The sequence below is a fragment of the Vulpes lagopus genome, chromosome 6 (assembly GCF_018345385.1).
Source record: "Vulpes lagopus strain Blue_001 chromosome 6, ASM1834538v1, whole genome shotgun sequence".
In the NCBI taxonomy this organism is placed as follows: Eukaryota; Metazoa; Chordata; class Mammalia; order Carnivora; family Canidae; genus Vulpes; species Vulpes lagopus.
In genome coordinates this window covers 9,944,211-9,964,051 of record NC_054829.1, presented here as the reverse complement: position 1 = coordinate 9,964,051, position 19,841 = coordinate 9,944,211, and the positions used below count along the sequence as shown (strand labels likewise).

The 19,841-nt window shown below is 45.1% G+C and overlaps 1 protein-coding gene across 1 annotated transcript; it reads right to left on the bottom strand.

Moving 5' to 3' along the window:
• Nucleotides 1–2,532: 2,532 nt before the first annotated feature.
• LOC121493723 (serpin A11-like) lies at nt 2,533–18,880 on the bottom strand. Its single transcript, XM_041759933.1, has 5 exons — nt 18,623–18,880; nt 14,764–15,409; nt 9,015–9,288; nt 4,978–5,125; nt 2,533–2,877 (listed from the first exon to the last, which is right to left on the bottom strand). Exons 2-5 carry the CDS (start codon nt 15,404–15,406, stop codon nt 2,674–2,676), a joined length of 1,269 nt encoding a protein of 422 aa, XP_041615867.1. The 5' UTR covers nt 15,407–15,409; nt 18,623–18,880; the 3' UTR covers nt 2,533–2,673.
• Nucleotides 18,881–19,841: the final 961 nt, after the last annotated feature.

The following is a 19,841-nucleotide window of genomic DNA, read 5'->3' as shown; positions in this document are numbered from 1 at the left end:
TAGGACCCTCTGTAACCAGTAAGTGGCAGGGCTAGACTTTGATGATGGAGCAGTGGGTATGGGATCAATGTCTTTTTCTCTCACTACCTCTCTCCATGTAAAAAGTAGGTGATAAAATGTAGGCTGAGGGTAACCATTGTTTGAGTGACCCCAGTTTGTTTGAGAAACCCTGGAGCATCCGTCTCAAACATGGACCTGATGAAGGTATCAGCAGGGATGCATAAGAGTCCATGTTGCCCTGCTCCTCTAACTCTGTTTGGTACTGAGGCCAATGAATTTCTCAGCTCAAGCTATCCTGGTATCCATTTAGTAGCCTGAATGTTTTATAATATTTCAAACGGGTGGCCCACAAGCTGAATTCAGGACTTGGATTGGGAACTTTGCCCATGAGTGCAGACCCTGTGGGTTAAAGTGTCAGTCAAGAGATGTGCTCTCATCTTTGGCCCTCTGTCCACACGAGAGAAGGCTGGGCTATAACACCTACTTCCTAACATCTCTGTATAGGTCCAATAGTAAGGAAGTCCAGCGGGGAGCCCTTCAAGCAGGTTTGGTCATCCCTCCCTCTAACTTGGGGGAATGCTTTCTCTTTTATGTCGATGGCCAAAGCAGACCAGCAACCCTGTCACACATTCAGCATGAGGCATTGGGGCAAACATGTGTCTGCTTCCTTAACCACTAGAATGTAATCCCTGTGAGCTGAGTTCACTGTCCGCTTTGTTCAGTGCTCTATTCCCACTGCCTGGTGTTCAGTAAGTCTGTGTTGAGGTGGCGAATGCATGTGTCCCAAGAGCAGTGGCTGTCCACACACTTTAATATAATGTTCATCTCCCCTACAAATCTGTGAGCCCCATACCAGGGGACCCATGTTTGTCGGGTTCCCTACCTCACTCAGAATCTTCCAGAATGCCTGACCTAATGAAAAATGTTCGATTCAGGAACCTCTTCCTTTAAAATCTCTGACTTGCATGGCTCCAGGAAAATCAGTCACTTATTTCTGCAGGAGCCAATTCACAGTCAGAGAGAGTTTTGGCAGATCTTCAAGTGTTTGAACATAGTTATTACTCAATGTCTAGTCCAAAGCAACAGAAAGGTATTGTGTATGCCAGGTTGCCCGGGGATGGGGTGGGATTTCTGGGGTTCCTTCCTTTCAAATAGGAGAAGGAGTGTCCACAGGGCCAACAGGCAGGGAGGGTAGGATGGGGAAGTCCGGAGGGCCACATGAGGTTGGCTGGGACAGGGGATTGTGGGTGCTGGTGGTGTGACAGAGGAGGGATATGGGATGGGCCGGGAGGACAGGGCATGTGGTGGAGTAGACCTCACAGTGCAACACCTTCTTGGCTGGCCCCTTACCCTGGCCTCACCACACTGGGTCTTATCTGTGCTCAGCTGTCAGATGACTTTTCAAGCCACACTTTGTCCACATCTACATCTGTTCGCTGGCATACAGCTACTCCCCACTGTCCACAGGACAAAGTCCACACCACTTATCAGGCATCCAAAGCCTTCACCCTTTTACCTCCAAAAACCTCTCAAGCATCACCTTCTACTGTGATCCTAGGTGATCGGTTTTCTATTACTGCAAAACTGGGTTTCTCTCTCTCTTTATTTTTTGTCAGAACATACTTTTCCTTTCTTTCCCCACTGGCTCTTCTCCACAGAGGGTTTCCTCCGCCCTCCCCCAGATTGTCTTACCTCTTACCCTTCATTTAAGACCTACTTCATTTTCAGACTCAAGTTTGACCTCCTTAGGGTGTGGGTGGGAATATTTCTTCCAATGGCATTTTGGGGATGACTCTTTCCTAGACATGCACCACCCACAGCTGCCCTCTAGGTCTTGGCACTGCCTCCATTGTGGGGATGGATATTTCCTCCTGCATGACACATAGATGGAGCTAAGTTGGCATCTCTGTGGTTTTCCCATTAGATTTGGACAGATGCCTCCTTGAGACTGGAGGGGGACACTTGTAGGAGTAGAGCCTCCAACCACTAAAGATGCTCCACTGCAACTGAATATGGACCCCAAATTCATCCCACTGACCAAGTTTGTGTCCACTTGGCCATGTTAACCCTCCCACTTTCTTTGATTTTGGGGTTGCCCTTGGCCATTTAACCTCCCATGCTACCTCGGCCTATTATTGCATTGACCTATAATTACACTCCTTTCTTTTCATAGACCATGATTTGGAGCCCCCACCCTGGTCCCAATCTCCTCTGAAGGTGATCTAGTCCCTAACATCTGTCCCATTATATTTTAGGAGGGCCTCGCTTCTCTGTACAGCCAAGGTAAGTGACTATGAAGGGGAAAAGCTGCTTACTCCTTCTAATGTCCTTTGTGCCTTGTCCTGGGACCCTCAGGAAAGATCTGCAGTGGTGGCTACAGTGGTGGATATCTCCCAGGAGGCCAAAACATGAAGCTGTTTTCATTTTTGACTTTCTGATCACAGTTGATCCTGGGTTCAATGAGACTGTAGAGGAGGTGGCTCAAAGCTGCTCTGCACATTGACCTTCCCTTGTAAACATGGCATCTCAATGTTCACACAACCCAAGGTCAACTTTATTAGGATCTTTGTTCACTAATTAACTGATCCTCACAGCAGTCTGTGGTGGAGACTTGTGCTGGCTTTCCTAATTGTTCTGGGGGGAGATGAGCCACCACCTGGCCTCCCACCATGGTCACCCAGCAGCTGGGTTGACGACTTTGCCCAGGAAGAGCAAGCTCTGAGTGGTCATCTCCCACAGGAGCACCAGGAAAGGCCTATTGAAACGAGCCTGTGAGACCGATGTTGCATTCAGGGCCTGGGGCTGGGAGAGGAGGCTGGAGGCAGCCCCTGCCCTGGTTCCCCACACATTCATGTCCACTGTTGCCTTGTGTGACACCTGGAGGAGGAGACAGGGACAGAGATGGCGTCAGCTCAGGGCACGCTCAGAAAACAGATCCTACCTTGTGTGGTTCTAGGGAGCTGAGTCACCTGCCCAGGCCCCATGGGCCCCATATCCCCAGGAGGCAACTCCAGCCATCATTGCTTCTGCTTCTTCTCTGCATTTTCTCCCCACCACCACATCCTGGGGGATGAGAGCACCTTGTTGGTGCTGTTTGCTCTCTAGCAGAAGACAGATGAGTCTTAGCAGGGCTGCACAGGAACTAGGCTGCAACTCCCAAAGGCAAGTTTTAGAGCACACCAAAAGCACCTGGGTGCTGAGACCATGGGCTGAGCGCAATTTCTGCCCCGAGCTGCACGCCCGTCTCCAAGCCTTGCTGGCTTCTTTAAAATGACTTGCTCAGCCTAAATCAATGGTTACTAATGTGAGTTCAAGGAACCTGGTTGTCCTATGTGCCAAACCCTCTACCAGCCTCTGTGAGAATTCCTTTTTCTAAACCCTCATCTTCACACTGCTTTTTAGGAAGAAAGGATTCTGAGGCTTTAAAAAAAGAATTGAAACATTCTGGCCTTGACTATCTCTTTCATTTCTAAAAAGTTCTATGAACTGGGTGGCTCAGCAGTTTAGTGCGTGCCTTTGACCCAGAGCGTGATCCTGGAGACCCAGGATCGAGTCCCATGTCGGGCTCCCTGCATGGAGCCTGCTTCTCCCTCTGCCTGTGTCTTTGCCTCTCTCTTTCTCTCTCTCTGTCTCTGCAAAAGTTCTATGAAGAGATACATCTAGCATTTAAGGTCACTGTGAAAGAAATTCTCTAAAAGGCTGTTATTTCTTTTCCTGTTCACCCTCTCCACCATGGGTGTGTACATACAATCACACACACACACACACACACACACACACACACACACACTCACATGCACACACAAAGGACTATATCCCAATTGCCTTGGTTCATGTTCCTGATCTCAGCTGGTCTTTCCAAGCAGAAGACACAATACTTCCCTTATGAAATTCACAGTAAGAGGGCACCTGGGTGGCACAGTCAGTCAAGCAATTGACTCTTGGTTTTGGCTCAGGTCATGATCTCAGGGTCATGAGATCAAGCCCCATAGAACAGAGCCTGACACTGGTCTCAATTCCAAGTCTGCTTGGGATTCTTTCTCCCTCGCTCTGCCCTGCCTCTTCCCCCTGTGTGCTCAATCTCTCTCTCTGTCTCTCTAAAACATATAAATAAACTTTTCTGAAAAAAAAAAGAAATTCATATCAAAAACTCAAACAACAATTATGACTCTATCCTAAAACATAAAAGATAGAGCAGGGAAGGAAAAGTGCAATATTATTTCCAGCTATTAACTCTCCCTTCCTAGTAAAAGGTCATGGATCCCCACCCATGTCCCGTGACTCATAATGCTTCCTGTAGAAGAACACAGACTGCCCCCCGCCAACTGATGGCCATCTTGACTATGAGACTTGCTTTAGCCAGTAGCACATGAATGGCCTTGGCATAGGCCACAGTGAAGAAAAATGTGAAGAGCCACCACACAGTTTCTCTTGCTTTTTTCCTATTGCTATGGGAATGGCATGTCCCCAGTAGGGGATTCTCCTTCCACCTGCATCCTGGAAGGGAAAAGCAGTGTGAAGTAGATCTACATTCCCTGATCATGATACACTTCTGACATGTAACATGAACATGAAATAAACCTGTTCAGGCTCTGAGATTTGGGGGATGCTTGTTTCTGCAGCAAAGCTGATGGATATATTCTTTTGTTTATGCCCCACTACTCTATCTAACTACAACAAAGACAGAGTTTCACTGCCTGCCCTGGGGGAAGTATAAGGAATGAAGACAAAACTAATCCCACACCTGTGGAAATTCTGACTCCATGGATGACTCTGAATACTTGTCTACTTTTTCAGGACTCAGTGTCCCTGCTCTGAGGAACACAGAGGAGAGGTGGAAAGGGAGCTACCCATGAAAAGAAGCCTTATAGATTGTGATCAAGACCCAGAAGAGGAAAAAGAAAGGAAAACTTGACTTTCAAATGCGCACATCAATGGAGAAAAGACCCTCCCCTCCACCCATGTTCACCACCTTACCCGGGAGATGGTTTTGTTGAGCTGCTCAGTGATTCCTGATAAGTCAGCTTCTAAGTTGAAGATGTTGGTGAGGCCAATGAGGGGAAGTATTTCTTCAAGATTATATGTTCCAGAAATGGAAAACCTTGGCAGATGTAAATCCAGCAGACTGGAGAGAGAATCAGCCAGAGAGGTGGTGCTGTCTCATTAAATATGCTGTTTCCACCCTGTCTGTTAGCAGCCCCAGCTTTGGGAAGAAGTGTTTCTCAGAGGGACGGGGAACCATCCCATCACAATACTCTCTACTGTGTCAGGACATTCTAGGACCCTGGGCCCCCCTTCTCTTCAAACCTTACAGACCTCTTGTGACCTCTTCAACCCTCCTGTGTCTGGATCTGAGAAGACTTTTGGCATGGCCATAAGTTTTCATCTCCTGCACATTTATGGAGCATTTCCTACATGCTGGATATCAAGCAAGGGATTTTACAAGTCTTTTTTTTTTAAAGATTTTTATTTATTTATTCATGAGAGACAGAGACAGAGAGAGAGAGACAGAGGCAGAGACATAGGCAGAGGGAAAAGCAGGCCCCATGCAGGGAGCCTGACGCAGGACTCGATCCTGGGACTCCAGGATCATGCCCTGGGCTGCAGGCAGGCACTAAACCACTGAGCCATCCAGGTATCCCCGATTTTATAAGTCTTAATTGATCAGATCCAAATAATAACCATGAAAGATAAATAGTGCCGACATTGTCCTATCTCCATATCCAATTCATCAGTAGGTTCTGCTGGTTCTCCTTCTGAACTCTATCCTAAGTATACCTGCTGACAATTCCATAATACAAGCCACCACAGGCTCTTACTGCCTGGACTTCAGGCCATTGTGAAGATCTGATGAGGGATGGTATGTGTATGTAGAGTATGGGCCACTCTCTGTCCTGCGGTTGACCTTTGCCATAGGATCACCACATTGCCTACAGTAAATTCACAAGTTCTTTTTGACACTGAGCAAATCTGTCCTTCTCTTCTTGGGATAGTTCTGATTGTTGTTTGACGGTTGCCAGGGCAGGGTGTCTGCAAGCCTGGCTAGGTAATAACCAGCTTGGAAACTTTGACCTCTAATGAATTCAGGTTAGATACCCTAAATCAGCTTAGAGATTCATTGCCAGTTAACTTCTAGGATTATGTGAGTGTCAAAATGTCTAATCAAAGTGAGAGGCATTTGGAAGTCATGGGTCAAACACTGAAGACAAGAGGCTATGGAGAATAGAAAACAAGGCTATCTTGGCCCACTGGGCAGATTTTCCACAGGCAGCACTTGTGGGCAGGCCCAAGCCATGGAGGGGTCTGACTGGAGTCTAGGAGACGAAGTCTGGTAGAGACCCAGAATATGGCAGGTGTTCAACCCACGTCAATGAAGAATGAACAGTTACCAGAGAGTGCATGAACCTTCCTCACAGCTGAGTGGAGGGAGGTCTGGCAGTCTGACATTTTCATGTTTGAAAGCCCATTAAAGTGCTGCTGTGATATTAAAAATCTATGGCATGAGAAATAATAACAGAGGACATCTGCGATTTAAAAAAATAACTTGGGTTGGTTTTGCTTTGTTGAAGGTCAAAGTGAGAGGTCAAAACAGACCTTCCTGGGGCACCTGGATGGCTCAGTTGGTTAAGTGTCTGACTCTTGATCTCAGCTCAGGTCTTGATCTCAGGGTCATGAGTTCAAGCTCTGCATTGGGGTCCATGCTGGTCATGGGATCTATTTAAAAAACCCAAAACCTGGGCAGCCCAGATGGCTCAGCAGTTTAGCACCGCCTTCAGCCCAGGGCCTGATCCTGGAGACCTGGGATTGAGTCCTACGTCAGGCTCCCTGCATGGAGCCTGCTTCTCCCTTTGCCTGTGTCTCTGCCTCTCTGTCTTTGTCTCTGTCTCTGTCTGTGTGTGTGTGTGTGTGTGTGTGTGTGTGTCTCATGAATGAATAAATAAAATTTTAAAAATAAAAACCCTCAAAAACCCCAGACCTTACAGAGGGAATATCCATCAGTCTAGAAGATTCTATGGTATTTCTTCCTATGCTGGAAGAAGGGACAGGCTTACCTCAAAGGAGTTTGAGAATATGGGGCTAGAATCAGAAACTGACCACAGCTATACAGATTCATAGACAATAGGGATAGTTTCTTATCCTGACCTCTGTCCTTGACCTGTATCTCTTTTATTTGGCACTCAAATCTCTGCCCAAACACGGGCACCTTTTCCTATCCCTCACTGGTTGTAAAGCTGAGGGAAGGCTCCTGTGGGCATGAGGGCAACTGGTGTCTACCAACTGCTGATGGGTTTAAGATGAAAGATGGCCATCAAGAGGTTTGGTCTATACCCCGCCCCCTCCAAACTGAGGTGGGTTCTGTGACTGCTCTGACAAAAAGCATGTGACAGAAGACACACACTGGAGCCCAGATCTCAAAAGAGCAAGAACTTTCACTTCCTGCCTTTCAGAACACTCCTTCCTGGAGCCCTGAGCTGCCATATGACAACATCAACTATGCTGCGCTGATGTGCAGGAGCCCATGCTAGTCTCATGGAGATGCTGCATGGAGAGAGGACACCTGCTCAGCCTTTATCTGAGCAGCCGGCTAGACCATGCACCAGACATCCAGTAGAGGAGTCCTCACTGCTCCAGCCTTGGCCAGCATCTGACTCCAGTGCAGGAAAGCTCCATGTGAGAACCACAAGGCTGAGCCCAACCCATTCACTGGATCAAGAGTGATAATAGATATTTTTTTCAAGCCATTCCATTTTCAGGTGGTTTATTATGCAGCAAGAGATAATTAGAACTCAAAGCCAGATTCCATACCAGAGCTATCATGAGACAAGATAGATCCCAGGAAGAAATTAGCTGGAAAATGAAGTCTAGGCATACCAGAAAAGGTTGAAACCATAGTAAGAAAAACCACAAACTGAAAAATGAGATAGAGGTGGGTAGGGTTGAGATCCCATGAAATTAGCACTTTGATTTTTATTGTACTCCTCTTGGTATTTAATTTCTTTAAGAAATGTTTTAATTAAAATAGGGGTACTTTTTTCAGAGAAGCTCTATCAAAAAGACTGCTAGCCATCAATAATTGAGCAATGTTAGCCAAATATTGGGCAGGGGGAGCCTCACAGCAAGGCAGAGATAAAGTATTTGGTCTAACTTTATCTTTCCTCTATATTTCAGGAATGGCAAATTGAAGATATACCCACCTAGGACTTTAAGTCCTTCTTCAGGACCAAGTTAATAAATGATTAAAAAAAAACTCCTGATTAAACTAGATATGGACTATTTTGTCAATAAGGCTACACATTTCATCTTTGTTAGATTTCTGCATTCCTGGATAACATCTCAGAGCTGAAACATTCTATATTCCCCATCACTGTGGGGACCAACTCAAATTTACAGTTCTGACAAAATCACCCTGCTTCTAGCTTATCCAAATCCTTTGCCCCTTACTCTTATTAAGCATCACATTACTCACGAGGTACACTAGCAAATTGTGCAATTGAATAAAACCTATGCTTTTGTTTAGATCTTGCAATTGTAATATGTATAGTAGTATCATTTTTTCCTGCATTTTGGTCAAACTAATTTTTACATAAATGAAAGAAGAAGAACTCTTTTAAGAAATATACACTGTTTTGTGGGAGTCATAATTATTCATAATAATTGTCCTTAGTCTGATCTTTTGGCTCTATGTCACTACCTTCTGGTAGTAAACTATTCTGGTAAAAGGGAGAAACAAGAGGAAAGAAGGTTGACCATAAAAACACCCAGGAAGAGATAAGAATGATTAATGCCTGATAAGCACTTATCATGACCAGTCTCCAACTTCGTATGTGCGACTTGATCAATCCTCCAACCAACCCAGTGTGGCAGTGATTATAGTCTCACTTTACTCAAGTAGTTATTTAAAGGGCTGAATGATGAACCAAACCTAGGGGTTGGGCATTTGAAGTTGTCATTGATCAAGGCCTGCCTGGGTTCTTGAATCAAGTTGCCTGGAGTCCTTCTGCTTTGACACTTACCTGGGCAGAAGCCACTGATCCCATTTTCTCAGGGTCTCTGGCTGCAGAGCTGCCTCCACCTGCTCCATTTTTCCTGGGTCAGGTAGGATCAGCAGAGCCATGGCATTTCCACTGTATTCTATCTGGAGGACAGTGCAAGCCATTTCTTGGTCATAGAGGAATCTGTGCATTTCCTTTTGGTGCATCATGGGGATGTGGAGGGAAGTCCTCTCATTCACAGAGAAACTCTCTTGCTTCTGGGTCTGGTAGCGATTGAAAGGATGCTTCCACTTGGCTTAAGACACAAAATTCATAAAACTATGAGAACATACTCTAAAAGAGCAACTCTGGGCAGACAGACACTAAGCCACACTGACTTCCTCTTGGGTATGCATAAATATGAGGTAGAGAAGTGGCATGGATACAGAACCAGCAGGCCAGAACTTAGGGCTGGCTCAGCCACTAGAGTCAGTCCCCAGAGGTAGAGTTCTAATGGTCTATGATTTTGTTCTATTTCAGAGAAACTTAGCTTTCAAGAAGCTAAAAGGTATTTTCCATCTACTAACTACCTTCCATGTGCAAGGCATTATCTTTTTACTTTTTCATGAACATAAATATTAAATAAGTATTATGATCTCCATGTCAGCAATTAGAAACTAAGTCCCTGTGAATTTATAGAAACATACCCAGTCTTCAGAGCCATTAGGTGGTAGAGCAGACTGGGGCTTGACTGGCTCCATAGATCATGTTCTCTGCAAACACTGATTTGACCCCTCTCTGCCATGCTGCCTCTAAACAATAACTTTCTATAGAGAAGGTCAAGAGCCCCCTCTACCTCTGAATTTCCTAATATTCAAATTGAAAAAGGAGAAAGAATTCAGTTAATAAAATGCTAAATATAATGCAAAAGCTCATTAAGACAGTTAGAAATGCATAACAATGTCACAGCATTGTTTTTGTGTGTAGTATCTTCTCTCCTACTTACAATCTCCACATACAACAGCCTCCAGATTTGGCCTCCTGAAAGTGCTGGTCTTGGTTATGGAAAGCTGGCTTGGCCTCTCCCTCTTCTTCACAACTTCTCAGTGACCAAGCATTGCTGATTCTACCTCCAGAGCTGCACCTTTATCCAAGGCTGCCATCTTACTTACATTGAACTACTTCAAGAACCTCCTGACTTGTCTCTGCTCTCCCACCCTTCCTCCCCACAAAATTCAGTTTCCAAATTGTGACCAGACTGATCTTAAAACAGATGTAATCATGTCACTCCATTGCTTCTAACTTCTTGATAATTCTGGAGCCCTACAGGTAAAGTCTAGGGTCCTCAACAAAGTTCCTTCTTACCTTTATTAAAAAAAGATTTTTATTTATTTATTCATGAAAGACACACAGAGAGAGGCAGGGGCATAGGCAGAGGGAGAAGCAGGCTCTCCTGGGGAAGCCTGATGCAAGACTCGATCCCAAGACCCTGCAATCATGCCCTGAACCAAAGGCAGATGCTCAACCACTGAGCCACCCAGGCATCCCTTCTGCTTACTTTTTTATTGCGACTCATGGCGCTGTCCCCCAAGCATTATGCCATTGTGTTCTGTGTTCTAGTCCCACTAAATCATTTCAGTTCCTTGAAAATGCAATGATTTTTCTTTTCCTTGGACCTTTGCGCATGCTGGTTTTTCAGCTTGAACCCTCTTCTCCCCACCTCTCTCACAGCCTCTGCCTGAGTAAATCCAACTCATTCTTCATGTCTCAACAGATGCCCGTTGAGACGCCTTCCCTTCCAGAAAGCCTTCCCTCACTCTTCAAGTCTGGAAAAGTGTATCTTTTGAGAACTCCATGGCATCCAGACCTACCCAAACAGAGCATCACTTTTCCATTGAGTTACAGTTGCCCTTTTGCTTATTTATAGCACACGTGGGACTGTGAGCTCTGCAAGGATAGGAAAATAATCTTATTCACAGATTTTCCCAAGATGTTAGCAAAGTCCCTGAAATCTAATCAGTCTTGATAAATGTTTTTGAGTAAATTAATGAACATCATCCCTAGAGACCTCAAACATGAAACCTAACTTCAAATTGAAATCACTCATGTAGCAAACATTCAACATATACTTGACCCTCTTTCTCTTCAACAAGGTGTCCAAGTGGTCTGGTGGTAGCAGCCTTGTGTCAGATGGAGAAATGCAGATCTTTGTGAAGATCCTGACAGGCAAGACCATCACCCTCAAGGTCAAGCCCAGTGATGCCACTGATAATTTCAAAGCCAAAATCCAAAAGAAGAAGGCCGTCTTGACTCACCAGAAATGTCTAAGCTTTGCCAGAGGATAGCTTCACTTGCTTAGTATCCAGAAAGAGTACTCCCTGTACTTAGTACTTCACTGCAAGGGTGACCTTGTGAAGACTACCCTCTGCCAGCTGGTCCAGAAATACAACTGTGGCAAGATGATTAGCACCCCCACGTTATCAACTGCCCCAATAAGAATTGTGACCACACCAACAACCTGTGCCCCAAGATGAAGGTCAGATAAGGCCATTCCACTGGCTCTTCCTTTGTCTGCAGATTGGCCTCCTGCCTGAGGTCCGAGGCCCTGGAGCCTTAATAAAGTTTCCCTTTTATTGATTGGAAAAAAATAAAACATACTTGACCCTGTGTCAGACTCTGGAGAACCAATAACGATTAAGACTTAGGTCCTTGAGTCTTCTGATCAGTATCACAGACTAAGTTAAAGCAGAAAAATCTGTTTTTTCTTTTTCCTGAGTAAACACCCAGAGAAGCTGGAGAAAAAGAAAGAAAGAAAGAAAGAAAGAAAGAAAGAAAGAAAGAAAGAAAGAAAGAAAGAAAGAAAGAAAAGAAAAGAAAAGAAAAGAAAAGAAAAGAAAAGAAAAGAAAAGAAAAGAAAAGAAAAGAAAGAAAGCTAAGTTCAAAAACAAGAATCAAAGCTTCTGGTTACAAAGCAGGAATGCACATCTCTGATTTGGAACCAAAGTCATCTGGTTCATGGGTTATCCAAATCAAACACAGCCCTTGGGGATGGGATTTAATGTCTTCTCAGGGGAACTAAATAAAACTCAGGCTTGCACTTGAAACTGATCTCTCTGCAAATAGTCAAAAGCTATGAAAGGTAATCCCTTCACCATCTGGGAAGCCTGGATTAAAAAACTCTGCCCCACAGCCCAGGGATGAGTTAGGACAGGTCACTACATTTCCAGGTGGAGGGTGGAGGAGAAGAGTCACCTGGTCTGGGTTCTTTGTTTTTATTACTCATTTAGTGTAGGAACTCCCCAACCTAAGACTGGTCTATGTTCTCATTAATCATTCAGTGCAGGGACTCCCCAACCTAGAAATTAAAATAGAACCAGTGAAACCAATAGAACTATAACAGAGGCAAATGTGAAATTGTCTCCTGGAGACCCTTCCACAACAGGCCATCAGAAACTCACGAAAAGATAATTTCTACTGAAGATGAGCCCAAAGCTGAAAATTTCAATCCTCTCTTGAAAGAGAAACAGTTGGGGCAGCAAACCAAGAATTCACAGTTCAAGACCTCCAGACAATAGAATAATCTGAAAGACATTTTTTTTAAAGTGTGTTTTTTAAAAAGGAAGGAGTACAATTCATAAGAACAGGTTGATTTGAGAAAAATAGGTCAACAAAGTGAGAATACAATCAGTGAAATTAAAAACTCAGTGGATGAGTGAAATAGTAGATATTAATTGTTCTGAGAGAATTAGTAAAAGAGAAGTTGGAGCTGAAGAAGGGGCAGCACAGAGAGACAAAAGGACATTTTTCAGGAAGCAGGAGATATAAAAGATGAGCCTGGAGTGTCTTGTAGTGCCAGAAAGTAAGGAGTGCTCCAAAAGAAAAAAGAAACAGGGGATCCCTGGGTGGCTCAGTGGTTTAGCGCCTGCCTTCAGCCCAGGGTGCGATCCTAGAGTCCTGGGATCGAGTCCCACGTCGGGCTCCCGGTATGGAGCCTGCTTCTCCCACTGCCCGTGTCTCTGCCTCTCTCTCTCTCTATGTCTATCAGGAATAAATAAATAAAATCTTTTTAAAAAATCAGCAATGATGGAGGCATATCCAGGGACATAGGAACCAACAGAAGGATCTTCTGATCAATGTTGGAAAATTTTAAGCCACAAAGCTAAGTAGGAGTGCCTTACAATTCAAAATATAAAATAAATATCCTTGAGTCCATAATGATGTAAGTAAATGATTGAATAAATAAACATGGGAGAAGAGACAAATGTCGCATATGGAAAGAATTCCAAATAATTTAGGTAGATCCTCCTTTCTTAAGGAGATGAGCATAACTCCCCACTCCCTAAGTGTGGGATGTGACTTCCTCCAAAGAGCACAGTGCGGCAATGGGGAAAGGGTATCTTCACAACAGGGAAATCTGACAAACATGCCCTTAGCCAGATGGTCAAAGTCAACATCAACAGTGATAAGTCACGCTGATAGTATGCATCCTTGACTTGATGTGATAAGAAAGAATGCCACTTCCCCTCTGTGGCTCTCCTCCCCACGACCCATCACCCCTGTCTTAATCATGGGAAAAGCAGGCAAATCAATCCCAGATGAGAGACATTCTGCAAAGTAGCCAGTACTCTTCAAAATCAGCAAGGTCATGGAGAGCAAAGACAGTCTAAGAAACTGTTGCAGCCCAGAGGAGCCCACATTGATGCAGTGACTAAATGTAATGTGGAACCTGGAAATGACAAAACGAGTAGGTAAAAACAAAGGACATCTGATCATCTGATTGGGCCCAAGCTTTAAAAAAAAAAAAAAAAAAAAAGAAGAATTCATTTTCTTAGGACCAGAATAGAGATTTATGCTGCTAAATCCGGAAATAACAGCAGTAAAGAAATGGGCCCTGCAAGTATGACATGTTCAATGCAACAACAGTCAAAATAAACTAAAACGCTGTTTGTACAAATTAAGATACGGAGCACTTAGGTGGCTCAGTTGGTTAAGCATTCAATTCTTGGTTTCAGCTCATGTCATGGTCTCAGGGTTCTGAGGTTGAGCCCCACGTCAGGCTTCTCACTCAGCATGGAGTCTGCTTGAGAGTGTCTCTTTTCCCCTCTGCCCTCTACACCCCCCTCTCTCTAAAATAAATAAATAAAAGGATGTGGTGAGGACACTAAAACATAAAGTGCAAGGTAAGTTGTACAGTATGATACTATTCTTGTAAAATTTAGAACACATACACTGGGTTAGATGGGATTATGGATATAAACTGTTCATGGTAGGAGCACATGGGTGAGAAGGATGCACACCACTCCCAGGATAGTGATTGCCTCTGGGAGGGATGGAAGGAGGAAAATGGGACTAGGGAAGGATTAAAAAGGAACTGAACTCTCCCTGCAACATTGTATTAAAAAAAATAAAAATCTGAAACAAATGGTAAATTGTCAATATTTGTTCATTCTTGGTGGGGGAGTGTATGGTGGCTTTATAGTATTCTCTGTATATTTTTTTCTATGTTCAAAATAGATACTAATATAAAAATAAGATTTTTCTTAAAAAGGAATTATTCCTAAAAGAGTATGATTGAATGTATAACAAAAGGAAATCAGGATAAAAACTGAACAGAAGAAACATGGCAAGAGAAAACAAATATTGATAAATCAAGAAGCAGTCCTATAGGAAGATTATTTAAATATATCGAGGCAATTCCCTGAAGGAACAGCAGTAAGACTTGAAGGCAGGTGCTTTTCAGGGGCAGGACTAGAGGTGGTGGAGGTGTATTTCTGCCCCAGCCAGCTCTCACCTTTGAAGAAGATGTAATTCAAGAGAACCATGAGCGTGTCTTGTGTGAACTCCTGGAGGCCATCCGCCACCTGCCCATACGTCTGCTTTCTCACGTACTCATTAATCTGCCTCCTGGTTGTGGCGCAATCCGTGAAGTTGGCAGAAAAAGCAAAAGCTCCATACAGCTCCCTGATAGTGTCCAAAAAGTGCTGCTGAGGCTTTAGTTGCTTGTCCAGGAACAAGGAGTTGCCTACTTTCAGTTCAAGTTTGGAACTGGGCAGGTCAAGGGTGTGGATGAGGCTCTGGAAACCACGGTGGATGTCAGCCTCTGGGGTCTCCGTGAGGTTGAAGCCAAGGCCTTCCAAGATCTGAGTTGAGGTGTTAACTTGGGCCCCAAGAGAGAGCAGGGCCAACGAGGTAGAGATGCTCACAGGGGAAAAGAAGATGTTTCCTGAGGTTTCTGTGGCCAGCTGCTTGTACAGATGCAAGGCAAAGTTGGTGATGGTGGGTGTGATTTTGTGGTAGGCGGGGTCGGGCGAGGAGAGATGATCCCTGGGAGCGTGAGGCACCCCCAGACTCTTATCTCCATGGGCAGAAAAGGGCTGACAGTGGACAGAGGGCAGGATCCCTGCTCCCAGCAGCCACAGCCAAACTGGACCCATCCTCTGAAAACAAGACGTTGAACATGTCATTCTACTCATACATAACTTCATTGCTCCCCATTGCCCATATATTGAGCCTCGTCCAAACTGTACCCCACACAGGTGTCATGAGGGGCCCTACAGAAGATGGGGTGGAGGGTGAGCCAGCAGGGCTCTGACATTTCCCTCAAGGCTGCAGTCCAAGCAGCAGCCCTAAATCTGCTTGATGTATTGATTGTTTGTCTATAAAGTTTGGTTGAGAAAAGGACTCTGGGCTCTAGAAACAAACTTCCATGGTTTATTGTCCCTCCCTCCCTCCATCCCTCCACCGTTTTTTCTTCCTTCCTTCCTTCCTTCCTTCCTTCCTTCCTTTCTTTTTCTTTCTTCTTTCTTCTTTCCAGTCATTCTTTGGATCATTCATTAAGTTTCAAAGATTGGGGTGGCTATGGAACAGATGCTCAGGACACTGTGACAGTGAGTGACGCTAGCACCCAGGTGTGGTCATTAATGTCACTCTTGCCAATTGGAGGAGAGAGGATGGTGTGTGCAGCTCCTGGGTCAGGTCCTTGAAGAAAGGGGAGTACCCTCTACTCTTGTGGTTTTTCATTAGCTGGAGTGTTGATGTGATGATGAGTCATGGGGACCTGGTGGATGGGGGCCTCTCACAAAGGATGGCAAAGCCATGGGAAGGATGGAGCCTGGGAGGATGGGTCAACTCTGTCTTGATCAAACCTGTTACCCCAAGCTCCCCTTGTCACATGTAGCAGCTGAAACCTGTATCTTAATTGATCCAGAGGTTTGGGGAAGATGTCCATCACGGATTGAATTGCTACCCCCCAATTTTGTATGTTGAAGCTGGAATCCCCAATATCTCAGAATGTTTGTTTGGAAAAGGGGTGGTTGAGGTGTAATTGGTTAAGATGAAGTCATTAGATGGGCCCCAATTGAATACGACTGACATACTTCTAAGAAGGGGACATTTGGCCCCAGACATGAACTCAGGGAGAAGGCACCGTGAAGACAAAGGCAGAGATCGAGATGATGGTTCTACAGCCAAGGATGCCAGAGATTGCCTGCAACGCGCAGCAGCTCGGGGAGAGGCCTGGAGCAGGTTCTCTCTTGCTTCCTGCCCCCACCCCACCCGACCCCCCAGTCTCAGAAAGAATCAGCCCCACCACCAGCATCTAGATCTCCAACTTCCAGCCTCCATGACTATGGGGAAAATACATTTCTGTCCAGTTTGTGGTGCTTTGTTAGGGCAGCCCTAGGAAATGAATATCATCTCTCTCATAGGTTAGGTTATAAAATGTGCCAGAGAAGCCTTCGAGGTACCCCTAGGGAATCAAAGTGGTGTAGGAGTGGGAGACTCCTTCCTCAGGGCAGGGAAGGCAGCTCCAGCTCCAGGTGGAACTGCAGTGTAGACATGGCTTATTTCTGCTCACTCTGCCCCCTGTCTAGTGCCCCTGTCCCTTTCAGGGCCTCCATGCACACCTCCACACATCCTCACACACTGTCGCATGGCTACTGGGGCTCCCCCGCACCTTGACGTCCTCAGTAAGGAGAGTCCTGCCCCCTTGCTCCTTTCAGAACTGACCCTTCCACTGCTGACCACCCTATCCCTTGGTTCATCTGTCTTTATAATGTTTGTGTCTTAATTGGCGCCTTTTGCCCAAACCAATGACCTCTGGATCAATCACAAATGCCATGGTGGTGTGGGACAGAGTATATTTTGTAGATGGTTTATAGGCCCTCAAAACCCCACAGGCCAGTTGTCAGGAGGGATGAATACAGCCTGGTTATCAGTTATGTTGAAACAGTTTGCTGGGCAAAGTACTGCAGGCAATTTCCCGAGGCCACGTCCTCCCTCCCTCCCCCAGAGCTCTGGGGGGCTTCCCTAATGACAGGTTCCATTCACATTGGGAAGCAGAACAATTTAAAAGTCGGTCTGCTCCTGGGGAAAACTAGAAATGCAGCTGTAATAAAACTGGTTCTGGTTTATTCTTTTTTATCCCATTGTACTCACCATTTTTACCCTTCCGCACCCCAACGATTCCCAGACTTGCAGAAGGCTATATTTCCCAAAGTGGATGGAACATCAGAGGGCTTGGGTTTGAAATAGACTCTGCAGTATCTCACTGTGGGATCTGTGCAAAGGAAACTCTCTGACCGGCAGTGTCCTCATTTGCAAAATATAAAGGATAGTGCCTACCTTCCAAGGGTGAGGGGCACTAAAGGATTACAGGGCATGTGGTGTGTGCAGCACCTGACACACAGAAAGCATGCAAAGTTAATTTTCACCCTTTTCTACAGAGGTCTGGTGTAATTACATCCAATTTATTTCTTTATTTCTTTTCCAGAAAGATCCTGGGGGAAACTGAAAACTCCATTAATTCATGGTAATATTCCCATCTATTGTTTATCTTGTGTGGGGATAGTAGGTCCATTGTATCACAGGCTCCCAACCAGATGTGTTCTCAAATGCAGGGAGGGGGGGGAGTGGGTGGTATTTAGGATCATCTCAGAGACTGGAGAAGTTTGGTGGGAGAGAGAAAGCTCTTGAAATGCCAGAGCAGTCACATGCCCTGAAGAATGGTATTGTGCAAATGCCAGCGGTGACTTTGTTGATAATTGATTCATGTCACTTAATTGAATCCCTATGAGAACCTTAAGACACGGGTATTAGTACCCTTGCGGTGCATATGGAGAAACGGCTCAGGATCAGGATAAGTACCTGTTAAGTGGCAGGAGCATGATTCAGATTCTAGACAAGGGCTCTGGAGTGTGAACCTTTTGCTATGAGTCTCTAGTAAATTTGCTACAGCAACGTCGTCATTTTGCTTTAGGTGATACTAGTGTCTAATCACTAGGAGTCCTGGGAGTTCCTCTCTTAACTTTTTTGATGGCCAAGTTTTTCATAAAAATGTGTAAAACCTGAAGTTCCTACCTAAAGCCTTAGAAGCTGTATATCATTGCATTTCTCCTTTGGGGACCCAGTTGTCCCATCCCTGCTGCCAAAACCAGAGAGAGGGAGAGAGAGAGAGAGAGAGACAGAGAGAGAGAGACAGAGAGAGAGAGAGACAGAGAGATAAAGGGGGAGTAGGGACAGAGAGAAAGTGAAAGGGAGAGAGGGAGAGAGAGAGAGAGAGAAAGAAAGAGAGAGAGAGAGAGAAGGAGAGAGAGAGAGAGAAGAGACGCAGCCACCCCTACCTCCACCTGGGACATAGGTATGGTACTCACAGTGAGCTCCCCGGGTTGGGGACCCCAGGTCTTCAGCACTGCGTGGCCTCCTACCCACAGGAAATGGTGTTTGTAGACCAGGGCGGCCCGTCAATATTTGCCCGGTCAGTTCCTGGAACCGGCCGAAGGCAGTGTGCCGCAAACAGGAAGGGACCTATTTATTTGGAAGGATCTGTCCTGTCTGCCCGTCCTACAAGCCGAGTGGATTGTGATTCTGGACCCAACTCCATCTGAGGATATTCCAGTGCTGGTGACAACAGAAGTCACGATGTTGGTTGCTTCCGAGCCGTCACTGATGTTTCATGTGACCCAGACAGTGTTCTTTCCAGATCACCCTAACGATAAGACCGGGAGATGCTGACCCAACCTGTCATGATCATCCTATCACAGTATGTGTGAACCAAACCGCCTTGCTGTTCACCTTGAATGCATACAGGGACATGTGTCAGTTATTTCTCGATAAAACTGGATGGAGAAAGAATGTGAGTGAGACACAGTCATCCCCACCTTGTAGACAGGACACAGGCTCAGTGAGGTTCAATTACCTGCTCGAGAAGTAGGTGGTGAGGCTCCAATGTTTTACTGATAATTACCATTCCCATATTTTACTGATACTTTATTCTTTTAAAAAGATTTTATTTATTCATGAGAGACACACACAGAGAGAGGCAGAGGCAGAGGCAGAGGCAGAGGGAGAAGCAGGCTTCCTGCAGGGAGCCCGATGTGGGACTCGATCCCAGGACCTCGGGATCATGACCTGAGCCAAAGGCAGATGCTCAACTGCTGAGCCACCCAGGCATCCCTTTACTGATACTTTAAATAAATATCATCCACATATAGAAAAAAAGAAGACTGAAGGAAATTAGAACATGGAAGAAAATCTTCTCTCCTGCTGTTTTGAATCCCCATAAAATGGATCATTGACTCTTGTTCACCATGAATCACCCAGGATCTAGAATGAAGGCTGGAACTGATGGACTGTTTCTTATGAGTTAAATTTTGGTGATGGCAGGTCACCTCGGGGTGACTTCTGTTTTCTCCTTTGTAGATTTTTGTACTCTCCTAATTTCTCACAAAGAGCATGTATATTATTTATATGAGAAAACAGTCAAATGTTGTTAGAAAGTAGAATTATTATTTTAAAAAATATTTAATTTATTTATTCATGAAAGATACAGAGAGAGAGGCAGAGACATAGGCAGAGGGAGAAGCAGGCTGT